The sequence below is a fragment of the Cynocephalus volans genome, chromosome 1 (genome assembly GCF_027409185.1).
Source record: "Cynocephalus volans isolate mCynVol1 chromosome 1, mCynVol1.pri, whole genome shotgun sequence".
Taxonomy (NCBI): domain Eukaryota; kingdom Metazoa; phylum Chordata; class Mammalia; order Dermoptera; family Cynocephalidae; genus Cynocephalus; species Cynocephalus volans.
Window position 1 is genome coordinate 97,618,690 of NC_084460.1, and position 19,686 is coordinate 97,638,375.

The 19,686-nt window shown below is 40.3% G+C and overlaps 1 protein-coding gene across 1 annotated transcript in view; it reads right to left on the reverse strand.

The window, feature by feature from the left end:
- Positions 1 to 19,686, reverse strand: part of SPATA16 (spermatogenesis associated 16) — a 241,553-nt gene that overhangs the window by 17,919 nt on the left and 203,948 nt on the right. Inside the window, exons 8-9 of the mRNA XM_063078367.1 lie at positions 16,321 to 16,485; positions 12,048 to 12,131 (exon numbers count right to left, since the gene is read on the reverse strand). Coding sequence (XP_062934437.1) covers positions 12,048 to 12,131; positions 16,321 to 16,485 — 249 coding nt within the window. The remainder of the gene's footprint in view (positions 1 to 12,047; positions 12,132 to 16,320; positions 16,486 to 19,686) is intronic.

Consider the following 19,686-nt stretch of genomic DNA (forward strand, 5'->3'; position numbering starts at 1 on the left):
CTTAAGAGATGGCCAGAGGAAGGTCCACAAGCTTCCCGGCTGCCTGAGGCCCAGTGGCCACCTTTTCCACCTCAGCTACTCCACGCCAGCCGCCGCAGCCGCCGCCATCTTGAAACTCACCTCGTGTCCCTTACTTTTGACCTCCATATTTTCTTATGAGAAAGCCACTATCATTCAAATTGTTTTTCCCTTCTAGGTAATGCATCATTTCTCTCTGGATGTTTTCAAGATTTTTTTTTTTTTTGTCTTTAGTTTTCAGAAGTTTTACTATAATATATCCTGGTGTGGATTTCTTTGGGTTTATCTTGTTTGAGGTTTACTCAGCTTCTTGAATCTGTGGTTTTACACCTTTTGCCAAATTTGAGAAGTTTCCAGCCATTATTTCTTTGACTACTTTTGCAGCCCTGTCAACTTTTACTCTCCCTCTGCAACTCTGATGACACAAATATTAGATCTGTGGTTATAGTTGCACAGGCCCCAGAGGCTCTGTTTATTTTTTCCTTCAGTTTATTTTTCCTTTCTTGTTCAGATTGGGTAATTTCTATTATTCTATTTTCATTTCGCTGATTCTTTCCTCTGTCTCCTCCATTCTGCTGTTGAGACCATCAACTGAGTTGTTTCAGTTATTTTATTTTTCAGTTCTAAAATTTCTATTTGGTTCTTCTTTATATCTTCTATTTCTTTGCTGAGACTTTCTGTTTATTGCTTAGACATTTTTTTTCATTTAAGTGTGTTTGTAATGGCTCATTAAAGTATTTTTAAAATGTTTGTCAGATAATTCTAACTTCTCTAACATCTTTTTGTTGGTACTTATTGGTTGTCTTTCTTCATTCAGTTTGAGGTCTTCCTTGTTCTTGGTGTGATGAGTGATCTTCGATTGAAATCTGGACATTCCGGGTATTTTCTTATGAGACTCTGAACCTTATTTAAAGTTCATGGTTTAGATGGATTTTTTTTTGACACTGTTATGGCAGGGGGAGGGAGGAGCATTGTCCTGTTACTTCCAGTTGGGGATAGAAATTCAGGTTCCCCACTCAGCCTCCATGACACTTGAGGGAGGGCTATTCATTACTTTTGGGTTGGAGTGGGAGTTCCAGTTCCTAACTAGGTTTCTACTGATACCTCCCTAGCTTGGGGGGTGGGGGGTGGGTAGAAGTAACTCATTACTGCTTCCCATGTTGTCATCACTGACACCATGTTGTGGAAGGAGACCCACAACTGTTGCTGGGTGGTGAAAATCCTGACTCTCTACTAGACCTCCTCTGACACTTTACCATCAAAGGAAGGGGAGGAGAGATTTACCTGGGGATGAAAGTGCAGTCTCCTTACTTGGTCTTCTTTGATATCACCCTGTTAGCGTGAGAAAATTAAGACTCCTTGCTACAGCCTGGTGAAGATAGAAGTCTAATCCTCCACTTGGCCTTTGCTGACATGGGCAGGGGCGGGACCACCATTTTTTCTATGGTGTTTGGCTAAAACAGAGAGATTATTTTTCTATGAGTTTTCTTTCTTGATAGGCTATCCCTTACCTTGCTCACTGGTTAGAGAGAGAGGGCTTTTGTTGGGGCTTTTTTTTTTTCATCTGCACTTGTTGGTGTTTCTGGTTACCAGCATCTTCAGCTCCAAGTGTGTGATGTATGAAGAAAAAAATTCCAGTGAACTCATCACTGTGACATTCCTTGGGTTCCCATGTCCCTACTGGTCTGTATTTTTCATTCTCCCTTGTTTTACATATAATGTCCAGGGTTTTAGTTGATGAATAGGGAAAAGCATGTCTACTCCATATTCTCAGAAGTGGAAATACTCTATCATGGGTTTTTAAAGAAAATGATTGTTGACTCTTTACCTCAAAAGGATGTGCTTTCATTTCTTCAATCAGTTTGCTCTATTGCTTCTAAATATTTTCATCGATATGATAAAGTAAGCCATCCACTATAAAGCAGAAGGGGCCTTCTCTCTGTAAGATGTCTTGGTAAGTTAAAAGTCTCTTGAATTCCTTTTAGTTCAATATGAGATGGGCCTAACTTTATACTATCACTAGACTAGGATCTCTCCAGCATATGTTCACAGCTGTCTTTTCATCAGCCATCTCATGTTCCTCTCAAGAGTCTTTTCTCCAGCAGAAAGTTATTTTAGTAAAGTACACATAAGTTTTATACAGGTTTGATGATGCTAAGAGATATGACTGTTTTTGTGCTTATGGAATTTGTGTGTGTTTTAGATTACAGTTTTATCCCTGTCTCCATGTGTACCATTTTAAGAAAGTCATAATTAAAATGATAAATGACTCATACCTTCCTTTAGAGCTGCATGCAAAGGCACTTTTATTTTTGCCCTTCTCCAAAAGATGAAAGGTGTAATGAGTACACTATAAATGGCTGAATGAGTTTCAAGCCAATTGCTCTGAACTCGATATTAATCCCACTTTCAATACAGAATGGAAGATGTCCTATGGTTCATTTAGCTACCAAGTGGTATGAGCTGTTAGTCTGTTATTTTCCAGAATTATAAAGGATTGCAAACCTTAATGTATAAAATACAGGCAATAAAATGCTGGGCTGCCAAGCAAAGACGACACTTTTGGTAATTTAAAGGAAGCAACTTGTAGAATGAACTGCAAACTTACTCTTCAGTGCAAAATACAATTAAAATATATGCTCCCCCGCCCCTCCCCAGAATATTACACTGAACTTTAAAAATATGCATTTTGAAAAGCTGTTGCAATGATAAAAACACTAATAGGTTTGGAGTAAGATGAGCACTTCCAATTTCTGTTTTAGTTACTTCCCTATATCAGCTCAAAAGTGGGCCGGGAAGGGAGAGAGCCCCAGATAGAAGGAAAACAATTTGCCCATTCAGTCCCAGCCCTCAAGGCCCTCTGTGCTGTGATGGCAAAGCTGGGAGGGGTTATGGCAATATGTGCTTATAAAATTGTGTTTTCATTGAAAGCCTGGTGCATTTCAGAATGCTAATTTACATAACTCACCAGAGAGTGACCCTTAGAGCAACAGTAAGCACACTATGAGCAGAACTAGACTTCTAAACTGTTTTCTTGAAGTTCTGAAGTTGTAGGAAGAGGGAGAATGGTACGCTATCAAAGTAAACTTAAGCTCAATATGTCTACAAAGGGAGGGATGGTGAGGGAGGACAGTAAGAGCAGCACGATTCAGGGAAGAGTAGTGGGTTCCAGGATTCAGATTTGGTCAGGCAGCTGCTGCAAAGCAGTGTAGGCAAGGCTCCAGATGGGCAGTAGGCTGTGATCTGAAGAAGAATGCAGGATGCCTGCAACAGCCTCTGATGCTTCTATCCCACTCACTGCCAAAAATCAGTCTTGAAGCTTGTCTGATTGGCTGTCTTACAGAATCTGAGCCTGGGTCAGGCAATGTTCATTGTGCCATTGACTTTTAGCAGCTGCATTTGGTTTAACAGTGTTCTAGATAATGATTAGGGACAGAGCCTCTGACCCAAACCTGATTCAAAACCTACCCCTGTCACTACAAACTTGGGCATATTTTCTTGTTAATTCTACAAAGCTCTTTTTCCTCATCTTTCAAAGGAAAGATAATGTCTCTTTCATAGGGCTGTTGCAATCATTAAATGTGATAACATGTTGAAGTGCTTGGCATATACTGAGAGTCCAATAATAATCACTGATAATATCTGTCATCATTAACTTAATTATTTACCTGAAATAAATTTTCTGTTGCTTGTTACAATTATGGTAGTTATTCAAAAGGAAGCTTCTAACATAGTTTGATAATTTGTTGGGTAACACTATTTTATTAGGTACATGTGCATGATGGCAGATTAGCTTTGTCTGTCTCTTGATAAACTCCTGTTTAAAAATGGCCAGTGTCCTGGATACCTGTTCTCTAGATGAAGGCCATGCTACGATTTGACTCCTGCACAGAAATACTTCTGCTGGAGAAATTTCTTGCCAGATCGTTAAAGTTTGAAGATAGTATTTTCAGCCAACAAATTATAGAGATGTTCCCAGTTTTGGTGGCAAGACCAAGCACAGGTGGAAAGTGGGTGATCAGCAAATGCAGCTGCAGAAAATGTTTAACAAATTAACCTCATGCTTTCCCATTTAAGTCAGAGGAGGAAGCTGTTGGTTTTAATGATTAAAATTCGCCATCTAGATTTGGAGCATCGCACTGTTGCAGGGGTGGGAGCGGGGATGGCCAGAACCAAGGCTTTTGGCTTTCTCTACCCCTCAGGCTAACCTTGGCTTTGCTGTGTGTAACATCTGAAGATGAGGTACTCCTCCCACCCTCCAAGGTCCGATTGCTCCAGGGCTCTCAGCCTCTAGCAATATCGTGAAGTTCTGCTAGGACTTTGGTTGAGGCTCCCCCACTACAGTTGCTGGCCTGGATGCCTATCAGCATGGATTCATTTATCCCAGAAACCACCATGATTTATCCCAGGAAACTGGCTTCTTTCAGCCTCTCTGGCCTTGCCTCCCTGCCTTCTTGTTCTCAGAGCCTTTCCTCTTCTCCTCAGCATGGTCAGCAACGAGAACACTTAGGTTTCCCTATATGATCTGCATTATGCTGTAGACAGAACAGCTTAGCAGTGCTTGGAGCACACACTGTAAAGGAATTTGGGGATATGCTAATGAGGAAGCCCATAACCAGAAACCAGAAGATTCACAATCAAATTGCAATAAACCTGTGGAGACTCCTTAAAGAACAAGACACCCAGGAAAAGCCTGATTGCTGGAAAAACTGCTCTGCAAATGAGTGGTATGGCTGCTGAATCTTTGAAAAGACAGCAGTGCTCTTAGAAGTACTAACCTTACTGCATAGTAGTCTGCCCAAATGCCAGGCCAATGAATGGTAGTGTGGTGTGTGCAGCCTCTCTCAGAAGAGTTTCTGGAAGGAGTCAGGTTTTTTTTTTTTTTTTTTTTTTTTTTTTTAAATTTTATTTTGTCGATATACATTGTGGCTGATTATTGCTCCCCATCACCAAAACCTCCCTCCCTTCTCCCTCCCCCCTCCCCCCCAACAATGTCCTTTCTGTTTGCTTGTCGTATCAACTTCAAATAATTGTGGTTGTTATATCTTCTTCCCCCCACCGGTTTGTGTGTGTGTGTGTGTGTGTGTGTGTGTGAATTTATATATTAATTTTTAGCTCCCACCAATAAGTGAGAACAAGGAGTCAGGTTTGAATGCTGATGTGGAAGTAAATAAAATGTCCCAGTTTGGTCTTCCCTCTCTTTCCTCAACCAGCTGCCTCTGCCCCAGTCCCCCAATTTGTATTCTCCCCTGTTTGCTTTGCCTACATCAACAGTCTTGAATGGAGTTGCTAAGTGACATACAATTCTACCACATCTTCATCTTAAAAGACCAAATTAGTACATCAATGAATGTCATTTCTCTATGATGACAATGAGTATGATTTATAAGTTATGATTTGGAGGTAAAAAGGAACATAAAAAGGAAAATACTTTTGAATAAATTCATATGGATGGCTTAAAGATATCCACCTATTCGTCCTTAGTTGAATTCATTGAAGGTTATGATGTACTATGTTATAACAGATGAAATTTTAAAGTAGCATTTGTCCTCATGAAAACTCACAGGTTCATGTTTATACGCTAGAGCATTTCTCCCATTACTTAAAATGATGATGTTTTATTTTCCTTATTTAGTCTCAAATCAATGATGCAAAGCCATATCAGAACAAGACAATATGTTATACCAGGTTAAATTCTGATCTTCAGAGTGCAAGATTCAGGCTTTGTAAATGAAGAGGAAATAACTTTTTCTTCTGTGTTGTAGACAGTGTTACTTAACTTTGATTCTCTGGTAAGAAGAAATAGGAGTACTACAACTTAACAGCTGGTATATTTTTTTCAAGACTCCTTTTTCTATTTATCTTCAGGCCTAGTTTATAAAGCTTCAATGGACCTTAGGATTCAATGGTAAGTAACAAAATCATAGAATCTGAAGGTAGTGTGGGTATGAACACATTTTCTCAGAAGGCTGTGACTTGCCTAAGGTCCCATGGGTGGAAGCTGAATTGAGTTAAGGATTTGCATATTTAAGCTCTGAATTCTTTCTGGTTATAGGTGGAAAACTAAGGAACAGAGAAAGATGTTCCTATATAAGTGGGTTACAAAGGTAGACTAAGCCAAAAATTCCTTAGTGACTGCTTTGGCTCAGATTGGAAGAATTTTATTTTGATAACTGAGGACAAACTAGGCTAGGTTATGGCCAAACACCACTTTGGTTGGAGGTCATCTTAATTCCCCACTTGGCTTTACACCAAATGCTCAACTATACACACAACAATGCTTTTTCAGGCAGCACAAAGCTTACGCTTCTATCAAGGAAGAGTTTAGCCTCCAAGGTCAGATCAGTACTGGCTCTACCACTTACTGGCTGTGTGACTTTAGGCAAACTGCTAAACTTCTCTGTTTAATAAATCACACTTTTTAGTTTGTATGAGGATTAGTGAGTTGGTGTATGTAAAGTGAATAGGAGAGTGTTGGCACTTATTAACAGCGCCTCCTTTCATTTTGATGGTCCGGCTTTTAAAAGACCCATTCATTAAGACCCGAGAGGGAACTTAGAATCTTGTAGTCCAATATCCTTATTTTACACATGAGAAAACAGGCCAAGAGAAGTGGCTTCTGACCTAGTTTGTGACTGACCCAGGTCTTTGAATTACTAGTTAAGTGTTTTTTTTTTGTTTCTTTGTTTTATTCTTTTACGATATAACCTCTCTCTGAGTCTTTGCCCTCCTTCTGAATAGAAGACAAGATCTGTCCACTTCTCACCACTGCCACCACCTGGGTCCAAGGTTTAAGCCACCATTATTGCTTGCCTGAATCACTGCAATAACCTAACTAGTCTCTCTGCTTCTACCTTGCCCCCTTCTATCTATTCCCAATTTAGCAGCTTAAACCGTTTTTGTTTTTGCAAAGCATTACGACTTCTCTCACTTCATCTATTGTCACTCTTGTTCAGTCTACTCCAGTCACCCTGTCCAGTCTTGCTGTTCCTTGTACATGCTGAGCATACTCTGATCTCAGGGCTTTGCATTTGCTGTTTGTTTTACTAGGCATGCTTTTTACCAGATATTTGCATGATTTGCTACCTCATGGGGCACTTTCCATTCTCCTATTATGCTTCCTCCCCACCATGGAATTTATTACTTTATCACTTATTCTATATTTTCTTAGGTTCATAGTTTATTGCCTGTTTTAGTAGAATGCAAACATTATGAGCATACTGCTTTTTCATGGCTGTATCTCCAAGGTCTACAATAGTGTCTGACACACAGGAGGTGTCCAGTAAATGTTTGGTGCATGCGTGTAATAGCAGTGTGTCAACAGGACCTGCGGATATTCAAAAGAGTGAGTTTCTGCAGTTCTTTTTATTATAGAATAAAACTAAGCAGTGTGATATCCTCAATTCAATACGGTGTGACATGAGACTTTCCAACAAAATAAAATGCATTTTTTTTAACATAACCTGTTAATTTTTTTATCCACATAGCTAAACCAACATACATACATCTTTCTCGAGTTAATTACTAGAAAGGAAATACTCTGCGAAGCCCAACCAAAACAACAGCCGCTTTCCTAAAACTCTATAAAGAGTATATTTTAGTGTTCTGGTGAATCAGGAAAAAACACAATTGTTTCACTCTCTCCCTTTCTGGAGTTTTAGAGAAACTTCAAAGAAAAAAAGTAGACAGGAGGTCGGCTCTCATGAATCAGATTTTATCCTGATAGGCTTTTTACAGGCCTGTAACAAAATGGAGCCCTGAAAATTGTGTTAGATAATGGGGATTCCGACAGACCCTTTAACTATGTGGGACTAGGAGGTTCTGCTATAATTCTGCTGCTTCAGATGAAAATTTCAAGTGTTTTCATTAGGTGCAACAGCTGTTTCTATTACAGATAACAGATCTCAGAGGTGGTGCTGCTGATATCAACTTCCAGTGGGCTCAGAACACAGAGTAGCTTGTACAATTAGTTTTTTTTTTTTTTTTAATTATTTTTTGTGCACATGCAAATTAACTCTGTAGCAGTAAAAGGAAATTACTTACTTGCTACCGGAATTGTCTGCAAGTGATACGATCATTCTTTGTAGAGTCACATTAACCAAATTAAAAGCCCTTGGGAAAAATTTGGCACCCTGTTCCTTTCCATTCACATCTTCCTAAAGACCTCTCAGGAGCTTCCGTTTAGAAAGCTACGATCATTACCAGGGCTTTTAATTTGGAAAGATTGGCTGCTCACCAGTAAGTCTTTCTAGACACCCAGTGGCTGGGCGGAGTGGCTCTGCTGTACTGCAGTCTCGCAGGCCTTGACTTTACTGTGTTCCTGACTTCACTTGCTTGAAGGTGTGTTTTCCAGCCTGGGACACGGAGCCCCAGTCCTGCTACTGTATCTTGCCTCTGAGATGATTGCCATCTTTTCATTCTCTCACTGAATGCTCATACCAGTCCTTCACTGAGAGGTGGAACCTATTCCTCCAACCCTTTGAATCTAGGTTGGCCTTTGACTACTTTGATCAATAGAACATGGTGGAAGTTGCTGTGCCAGTTCTGAGCCTACCCACTGAGAAGACTGATGGTTTCTACTTCCTTTCTCTTGAAATAATTCCTCTTGGAACCCAGCTGCCATGCTGTTTGAAGCCTAATTCACATGGACAGGCCACATTTAGGCACTCCAGTCAACAGCTGCAGTTGACTAGTGTCAACTGTCAGCCATGTGAGTGAGCCTTCTTGGAGTCCAGTCCATTTTAACCTTCAGAAGACTCCTGCCACATACACAGAAGCCATTTGATTGAACATAAGGGACACTGAGCAAGAGCCACCTGGTGGAACATGATCAATCCTTAGAACTGTGAGATAATATTGAATTGCTATCTTAAACCACTACATTTTAAACTGCAATAGGGGCAAAGTAAAAAGCCATAGGCTAAGTCTCTTATGAACATGAGTATCAAAAACACTAGCTTAGAGGGAGGTGGAATTAGTAGTTGTCGACAAGACATAGACAGATGTCAATCTCTCTTCCACCTTTTTTGGTGGTCTCTAGAGTTTAATAATTGGACTGTTATTCCATTATCATTTGGATTTGTAAATACAAATCTTTTCAGTACAAATGCAAATATTTCTGGAAGGGATAATGCTCTAAAGCAGAGTACAATAAACTTCTTCTCTATAGAGCCAGATAGTAAATATTTTAGGCTTTGTGGGCTATCACAGTCTTTGTGTCAATTCCTCAACTTGGTCAAGTTGACATAGACAATATATAAATAAATGGCATGGCTGTGTGCAATAAACTTTCTTGACAAAAATATGTGGTATGCTAAATTTAACCTTCACACGGTAGTTTGCTGACCCCTGTTCTAAACAATTATTTCTACAGCCAACAGAGACATTTGATCATATTGTTTGATTATCATCAACATTGGGTTAGGTTAACCTCTTGCCCCAATCCCTCTTACCAGTCTCTTTTAGTCTCCTTTGTAGGCTTCTCCTCCTAAGTTTGAAATCTGCTCCTCAAGCCTCCCTTCTCTCTTTACACTATACATTCTTTCTCAGTCATGTCATCCACTCAAATGATTTCAGATAACACTGATTTTCCAATGACTAAGAAATCTCTATGTCCATTCAGTCTTTTATTCAGAACTCCAGGCTCCTGTATTTCTTGACAGCACCCCAAGTTCAGTGCACTTTTGTGCTAGTTACTAACCTATAGTCTCTCAACTCCAAACCCATCCTTCTACAGTCATCTCTGCGATGCTGTGGCTGGGGCTCTGCAAACCCCACTTCTGCTTTGCCAATTGTCGGTCTCTGTCAATAGGGGGCGCTAGAGGAGAAAGAAGGAAACTGTTCCTTCCTCTCAGCTTCCTGTTTACTTCTGTCTGCTTGGGGGTTCATGGGAGCATCTCTTCAGTGAACCCTCTTCAATCTAGAGACATACATTCTTTTCGGTGGTAGTCTAGTTTTTCCAAGAATTGCAGAATTACTGCCATTATCCCCCAATCCCCCACCCCACAGCACCTGTGAGTTAGTGTCCCCTCCTCAGAGGCCTGGGTCCTGGCCCTTCAGCACCCCTTCTCCAAGCTCAGAGGCACCAGTACCAGCTGAGCAGCATCTACTAGTGGGGGTCTGAGGTTTGGCTTAGCAGGGCCCTGCTCCAAGTTTCTAAGTTTTAGACATTCCAGCCTCTTCTCTTTGATCCCCAGCAGTTAAGGGGTGGTAGCTGCTTTCTTTAATTACATCCTCCTTTGTTTTTGAAGTCACCTAGTTAACACCTCCACTGTTTATATTTAATTTCCATTCAAGTGTATGGTGTGGTTTCTGTCTCCCAACCAAAATCTAAAGGAGTTAATAATATTAACCAAAATCTGCTCCTGTGACAATGTTTCCTTCCTCAGTAAATGTCTTCGGCAAACCTCTCTCTATCCGCTGCCCAGCTGCTCAAGCAAACATCTGGGAATCATTCTTAACTTTTTCTATTCTCTCAGCTCCCACATCCCATCAGTCGATAAGGCCTATAGCTGTGGCTTCCTGAATGTTTCTTTTCTTTTGGCAGCTGGCCATTGAATATTTTTTATATCTGTCTCGCTCTCCTTCTCTGTGCTCACCATCTGACCAAGCCACCATCATGACTCACCTGGATGACAATCACGGCTTTATGACCGACCTCCTCATATCTACGTAGCCCCTCAATCTGTTCTCCTCACCACAGCCTAAAGGTGTCCCCAGAACATTTTCTAGTTAAAATATACTCTGAAACATTCCAAATCCTTATCTTAATTTATAAGTCCATTGTAATTTGACTTCTTAAGCCTCTGCACTTCATTTTGAAATATGTTCTTTACTCTTTTTTTTAGTTTTTGAGTATGCCATGCTTTCTTTGCATTCTTCATGCAAACTGTTTTCTCTGTTTGGAAATCCTCCCTTTCACCTGGATAACTACTACACATCCTTTAAATGTTGTATAAATATCACTTTCTCAGAGATGGCTTTTCTGACCTCCCAGAACAGGTTACTCTCTGAATATCCCCTTTTTTGGTAATATTCAATAAACTTTAAGTAGCTATCTAGATGGTAAGGCCCATATAAGCAGGGGCCATGTCTGTCTTGCCCAACATGATATATCCCTAGTGTTCTTTCTGGCACAGTAGACATTCAACAAATATTTGCTGAGTTCATTTGTTTTTTGCTTGCACGTTCTCTCTCTCTCTCTCTCTCTCTCTCTCTCTTTCTCTCTCTATATCATAGGGCCTCTGAGTTGATTACAGAAGACACAAGCTTTCTCTGATGCACCAGAATCCTTCAGGGCTGGCTGTTACCTCTTGAACTGAAGAAGTAGCACCTTTGGTTTGCTTCTGACACCAATCTCTCTTTGGTCTTACAGTGATTGGAGGAGTCTGAATGGGAGTAGATGGATCAGAATTTCCTACCTTTAGCCGGACTGGAGACCCAACAATACTGACTCTTTACATTTTCAGAGAGTCCTATAATGTCACACAAGTCTCTTGAGTACCTGGGGCCAGGTGTATGTTGGTGCTTGCTGCATTGACACTCCGGTAGCCAATAAAGAGATGTTCTCTTTCTAACAACCAGTATGTTACTCCTCCACCAAAACCATCAATGTGCTACTTTCCTTGTAGTTCCCTGAAATGTACCCACTATTCCTAAAGTGACCAAAATGAGAGAAATACTTGAGGAGTGGACTAAAGCACTGACGAAAGGATTTAAAAATTATAGTAACAATAACAAAGAAGCAGATAATGAACATAAAATATGAAAATAAGCATGATGATAAAGAAGAATCATGAAAGCATGTGACCACAGTCTGCTGGAAAAGAAGCAATCTTGAGGCAACAGATGAAATAAATCCATAGTCGATTGTGGTCACACTTCCAGGGAGAGAGCTGCATTTATTTAAAAAGAAAACAATAAAAAACAACCCCAAGAACTTTCATTTTTTATCTCCTAAGCAGATCTGACCCAAGATGGGCATTTTCTTTGAGAGGAACATATCTTTTTCCTTCGGCTCAAAGTTTTACCTTTTGGATTGTATTCCACACACACTCTCTGTCGTTTCTTCTTCCTTCAAGGGTGTCCATGGCATCTGCCATTAGCAACTGCAGCTGTGGCACCGAGATAAAAATTATCAGTGTGGAATTCACACAGAAATAACTTCTCTGAATACACAGATTAAAACCTAATTAAAAAATCATTTGTACACTGATGATTTTATTACTCCTCTTTCCTATAGTGAACACTGCCACTTCATTTCTGCCTCAGTCATTACCGGGTATTATTGCAGGTATAAAATACTGAAACAATGAAGAGATTCTTCTCAAAAATTTGTAGAAAACATATAGGTTTTGACGTAGTAAGTGTTGATGTTTTGTTAAGAACAGATTTGGGTTGTAAAGAATGCAGGCAGTAGTTAATTCTCTCAGGAAACGCCATGTAGTACATGAACGCGTTTTAGTATTTTCTCCTGAGGCTAATGCATCATAATTCTAGGCTGCATGCAAAAGCTCACCAGAGGACAATACTAAAATTGTGCTGTTTTATTGCCTCTTAAAGAATATAGCTCATTTAAGTACTTTTACTATTCTTTTCTTTATTAAAATTTTGAAATAACCAAGTTTTTAATTTTTTTTTTTTTAGGTCCCATTCAAAGGCAAGTTTTAAACATTCCACCTGTAAAGCTAGGTGACCATGCTAGTTGTCAGGATCTTTTACCTGCTGGTAATCCTGTACCAACTGGGTCAATTGCCAAGCTAGGGATGGGTCTGGAGCTCCCAGACCCCTCAAGCCCATTCACAGACTGAGTCACAAACCCTTCACATGCCAGGCTGGGTCAGTAGACCCCACACATGCCAGGCTGGGTCACCAGACTCCTTCATGCAGGTCTATGAGCTAGGTAGCTGGCCAAAAGGTCCTTGGAAGCCGTAGGTGATGCCTGCCTTCCTGCTTCACTAAAACTCCTCTCTCTCTCTTCCCCTCTCTTTCTCTCTCTCTCTCTCTCTCAAGAACACAAGAATAGCAACAAAACTAAAAAGATACATTGGTGTGCATGAACACTAACCCCCCCCCCCCAATTTGCTTACAAAGAATGCTGAACCATACCCAACTGGACCTGAGGTGAGGGCCCTGACCAAACTATTCGATTTTCCCAATACTACCTACCCTTTGCCCAAAACAAGCACCTGCCAAATTTTAATTTAAAAGAATCCTATATGCACGATGCATATGTGGCTGCAAAGTAATGTAAGTGCATCAGACCATGTGATATTCAAGGGCCAGAGAAAAAAGTTCTCTGAAAAAAGAACAAATACCAGTTCAGTTCACTGTGGTATCAAACACCATGAACTCTTACATAATTTTTCTGTGCTTTAGGTATTGCAGAGCTTAAGTAGGAGAGCAGAGAATTGACTCACTCAAAAATCTTCTATGGAGCATCACTGTTTTTATAGCAGCAGACAAGGTATTACTAGGATTTATTTTCTAGGTTAACCCATACTTGGAAATTGAAAAGTAAAATCTGCTACTTAAGGTGATAAAATCCTGCAAGATACATAATTTTTAAACATTTGGCTTGTACCTGTACATCCATATATATTTAAAATTTTTTTCTGGTGGATATGTAAATTTTGAAAATATCCTTTGAAATCCCATTTTGCAAGGTTTCAGATGGGGAAAAATTGCATGTTAAAGAGGGATGTCAATAATGCTAGTTTGGTGCTCTTTGTGTACATTTTGAAAAATAAGTATTTCTAAGAAAAAAAGGCATAGAAGTGTGGTTAAGAAGTCGTAAGTGCAGAGAACTGCCCTGTATTTTTCATTTAAATCTTGAATGTGCTTTTCAGGAAGACAGGATCAACATTTTGCCGGCTTCTTAAATTAACATTTTCTTTGCTTCCTCTTATCTCAGAGGAGCATTAATCATCTAAAATTGGCTATAATATGCACTTTGAAAGCTCCATACTTACCACACTCCTGAATGCCTTATGAAAGGCAGGATAAACAGCCTTTTAGAAGGCGTTCTTCTGCACACAGCCATAAAGGTTTAGAAAGTATTAGTGCCAGTTTTGACTTAGTAATTCCTTGATTAATAGACTTATTTCATAGTTTTCACCTTTAGTATGCATAGTTTTATTGTTTGGCTAGTCAGACCATTTCATATGCTTACTTTGAATATAAGTATTTATTTAATACATTTAACAGGTTCAAATGAACATTATAAATGTTGGCAGCTCATTTCTTGATTACATCTTTAAAAGCTCAAAGGGGGAGGGTTCCTTTAGTTATCTGAAAATTACAGGTAATCAGTTTGGGCTGTTCTCCTCCTTGCTATGTGAATTCAATTCAGGTTTATAATTAGTTTTAGCTACTCTCAATTAAAGCTTCAAAGTAAAGAGCTCTTCCCTACAACACAGTACTATCTCCATATAGACTAAATTTTACCTTTCCTTGAATGGACAGCACTCTATTTAGTAGTTGTTTTTCAAATGAGGTGCTATCATTTCTAATATTAATTATGGTTATTAATATACACATCTGTTTGAAGATTGTTTCTGTGAGATATTCCCTTAACTGGGTCTGTGTAAGGCTAATGTGTCTGGTTTACTGAATTAACTGGTCAATTCAGTTTTAAAAAACTGCTATTTTGACTACCTACATTCGCCCTCAAATATTATTGATTTTATCTAAATGTACTAGAGTGTGAGTGTGTCTGTGTGTGTGTTGGCACCACCAATATATCTGAGTGTGGTAACACTAGAAGTGACTAAGAAAACTCTAAAGACCATTTTGTAGAGTTGTTTTTCTATATAGCAATTACTCTTTTGTCCTTTCACTTATCCATAGAAGAGAATCGTATATTAACATATCGTCTGGTTGGGTTAGGGCTCACAGACCCTCCAAACCACAAACCCCTCATATGCCAGGCTGGGTCACCAGACCCCTCCCATTACAGGTTCATGAGCTAGGTAACTGGGAAAGATCCTAGGAGTTGGCAGATGACATGAGCTCAGCCCTCAGCTTTCTCAGCAGCCTTCAGCAGCAGCTGCGCTGGCCTCCCGTAGCATCCTGGAGGCACTGGCCTCCGGTAGCATTCTGGAGGCACTGGCAGCAACAGTCTCCAGCAGCAGTAGCAGCCTCCCTGTGGCCCCCCTGGGGGCATCCCAGGGGCAGGGGGCACTGACAGCAACAGCAGCGTGTAGCAACAGCCTCCAGCAGTAGTGGCTTCCCCGTGGCCCCCTTGGGGCCATCCCGGGGGCAGGGGACACTGTGGATCAGAGCCGTTTGTCCTTTATACTTAAGTCTGATAACCCAGGACACTAGGGTGCACATGCACAATTCATTAGACAATAACCAAGGAAAACCCAGGCGCACATGCATAAAATGTTCGGCAAGACTCCGGACATCTGAGGGGCCCTGACCATTTTTCCTTCACTTTCCCTACATACATCTTGGAGTTTAAGAAATGATTTATTAAAATCTCATTTTACTTAAAACAAGAAGCCTGACACACAATATGAATAAACTGCCCTCTTCTATATTCCTATACATCACAAAGTTCTTGCTATAAAAAATAGAAGCTAGCCAATGTTAGCAAAGAAAAACCAGACATGCACCCTCCTACATTTTCTAGTTTCTTCATTAGAATGCTTCATGAGGACTGGGGAATGTCAGGCTAGGGCTCACAGACCCTTCAAGCCTGTTGTACAGATTGGGTCACAGACCCCTCATGTGCCAGGCTGGGTCACAGACCTTTCACATACAGGTCCTGAGCTAGGTAATTGGAAAAGATCCTGGGAGCTATTGGCAGAGTTGACAGGTTCATTCCTGAGCCCAGTCCTCAGCCTCAGCCTCAGCCTCAGCAGCAGCAGCTTACAGCAGCCTCCAGCAACAGCAGTGGTGGCCTCCCAGGAACACCCTGGGGGCCCTGGCAGCAGCAGCAGCAGTAGCAGCCCCCTCACAGTCCCCTCCCTGGGGCATCTGGGGGGAAGGGGGTGCCACTGTGGATCAGAGCCTCTTGTCCTTTATATTTAAGTCCAATAACCCATGACACCTGGGTGTGAGTCAGACAACCCAGGAATACCTGGGTGCATGTGCATGGTGAACATTTACATTAAATGCTCAGCAAGATTCCGAACCTCTGAGGGAGCCTGACCATTTATCCGTTTCATTTTCCCTACAGAGAGTTTGCCCTTAGACTACACTTACTAGCACAATTTTATTTTATTTTTTTAGACCACATCACTTTTCTGTTGGCTCAGGACCTGTGAAAGGCTTAAACAAATAAAAACAAATGCTTACCAATTCTGCCTCCTGTTGACTGATGTCCTGTAGATAGGGAATGGTTGCTAGTTCTGCCATTGCTTGACTGATCACCTGGGTCTGCTCCTTCACTCTCTGCAGCTGGCTGAGGAGGTTGGCATATTGCAGCTTCTCCATCACACCTGAGCATGCACGGAAACTTCCCTAGTCTCACAGCAAAAGGAAATGCTTTAGATCCACAGAAAAGACCTGTCCTTGGAGACTGATGTCAGGCATTGTTATAATATATTTACATCTTTTGAAGCAGTGGTTATCTAATACAAATAAATGTTTCTTTCCTTCTATAATTTTAGAGAATTGCCTATACCCTTTTTTCAAGTAGGTACATAAAAGGGAGCCCTTCTGCCGACTGTCGAGATGGGTTTGCTGGTTGTCCTACATTAGCGAGCTAGGCTGAGGGGAAAAGAAGGGGCTGAAATTGAACCTGTGCTCCACTCTCCCGGTGGAGATCCCACAGGGCTATGTCTGCTACAGGGGGCAACTGTATCTACATCACCAAAGCATCAGAAGAGCTAAGAGTTGTCTACTATCTTGTTTATATATATAAAATAATTTTATGCATGTTGAATCCTGAAAAATGTTATGTAAGTTAAATGCTGTTTATCCCAATGGCTTACATTGAACTTCCAGCTCTGCTTTTATCTGTAGTTCACGTTGGATGGCCTTGTACACTGGCTCTTCTTGTAGTACTTCACTCTAGCTTCACTCTGGCTCCTATGACTATCCCAATAATTGACGTGATTCATCTTGAAACAGGCTACTGTGCACATTTGTAAGGACCACCAACCCCCATGAAACTATGGGTATTTGGGGCTTTCTTAAGATGAGGTACACTTTGAATAAGGCGGCCCACCCATATGTTTGCTACTGCAAGAGGAGATATATAAAAGAGGAGACATTACCTTCTCTAAAAAGTTTAATACAAATTGTAATGCTTGACAGGAGAGACAAAGATTGTCATAAAATTCTCCTGTGTGTCTTTAGGAAAAAGTATGACATAAGAGAGCACATAAAGGCTAAAATAAACATCTTGGGTTTCTGCTATTTTGAAGAGTGACGAGAAACAGGAGGTCGCAGGAGGACTTAGTCTGGTGATTGCATTCCACAGCCTGGTGCTCGGAAGAGGAAGGCCAGAGGCCAGTGCCCCTTTATGGCAGGCCCCACCTGGACCTCCTGCACCAGGAACACTAGGCTTGTTTGTTAACTAGGCAGTTAAACTGGGTCCTGAGCCTCTCTCGGTAAATCACAATCTCTTGATATGTGGATCAAGAAATGTGAGTCATAGCCAGGTTTCTCCCCAAATATTAAAATATCTCAACAGAAGTTTGAGAAGAAATCACTATTTTAAAGCTTAGTATCTGAATAAGAACTATTTTAGTTTGTGCATACTTATGAAACAGAATTACTTCCAGAAATCGGAGTAAATGCGGACATATCATTTCTCTTTCTTGAAAGAGAAACTCATCTAAAGAGAAAAATTGTTAGAGACTAACATTACCAAAGAGCATCTAAACTTCAACTTGAAATTAGAGAGCAGTTCTTTCTGAAATGTCATGCTCATATTTTGATTGACAGTAACCTCTAGAAGCTGGCATTTTTCTAGATTCTTGGAAATTAATGAAGGTTAGGCACCATTGCATTTTATTTGCTTTATTTCTCTCTAACCCCTATCTATGCTGTTCAACTAATGTCTTTCCATTCGCACTAATTTGTTCTTTCTGATTAATCATTTATCTGAAAATCTATAAACCTGTAAGAGCGGTGATTACAAGTGGTGGATTTGGGATTCCTTCCTCGAACTGATGAAATAGCTAGCCTACCCATTCAGTTTAAACATGCAGCTAAACAATGGCATTCTGTTAAATAGAGGAAAGCAAGTTGGAGGAAAAACAGTTTTCTTTCTGAAGAAAAATCGCTTTCTTTGTCCTTATTTAAAATAAACAATGGGGCTAGTTGTAGGAAAGTGGTGTAGTGACTCAACTCCAAAGAGCAGAAACAAGTGCAGCCTGCTCAGGAACATAATCTGTCAGTGTAATTTTCAAAACATCAGGAAAATAAAAACAGTGGAAGGCAGCAGTGCTTTGTCAGCTTGATTGTTGGACGCATAACAAACCAGGAAGTGCTTTATATGAAGAAGACACTAGGGAAAGGATGTAGTTGACTGTTAATAGACACCCATCCTTCCCTCACCCCAAGCCAAGTGCAGTTTTGGTTATAAGGAGGCTGTGGATTAATATTTTTACCTGTACGAGACAGGGGTTTTTGAAATACAAAGTGAAAAGAAATAAAAAATTAATAAGTACCACCAGCAGGAATGTTTTAATGCCGCTGCTTTAAGAAAATAAAGGAAATAATGAAAAATGAAGGAATTAGCTTAAACATCTAATGCTGGCAGAGACTGAATCTAAAGGTAGATAGCCTTCCCAGTGAGACTTAAGGAGTCATCAAAGGGCTCCTTAGCTGCTGAAGAGAGTTTATCAAAGTGACCAGGATCGAAGCCAAAATCTCACAGGGATACAATGAAGGTTAGATAAATAGCAAGTTCAAAGGAGGGCTTCAGCCAGAGAATTGCCTGGGTTTAATACAGTTATGAATAGATGTTTGACAAGTAAGAGGCACTATATAATACCACCGGAAAGCAGAGTCTAAATATTTGGGATGTATTTTCACTTGGCATACCATACAGAAACATTAATTGCAAAAAAAAAAAAAAAAAAAAAAAAAGAAGTAGGAAACACACATTATTGTTCATTTCAAATATGCATATGTAAACATTTTTTATGCTTCACTTGGAAGAAATTAAAAGTAAAATTAACGAGGCATTAAAAACATGGTTAGTTAGGTCATTTTTTTAGCAAGTCAGACTGTGAAGGAGTCTTCATGCACGGCAAGAGATTTTATTATTTTAACTCTTTAACATTTAACCCAGGAAGCACAGCACATAAGGTTTGAAACTGACAGCAGCCAATAAAGTTAATGAATGGAAACACATAGTGTCATCCAGTAGCATGCAAAATAATTAAGACAAAAATCCAGAGAAGGAAAGATACATTAGAGCAGTGTTGCTGGTTACACGGGGTTGATGTTCAGTAGGATTAGAAGCCAGCAAGAAGGTGGTAGAATGTTGTAGATTATAACTCTTAAAATGCCAGAATCATCCTTGTTTGGCCATGTGTTGTGTGCCAGAGCAATCTATAAAGATAAGGAAATGAACAGCAGAGAGATAAAGGGAATCATGGTCTGAGACATAGAACCCTCCCTCAGACCAGGAAAGTCCTTTGTCTTCTTCACCTACTGTGTCTAGCACCTCATGGCAAGAGGTGAACGTTTATGGTCCCTAGGAAG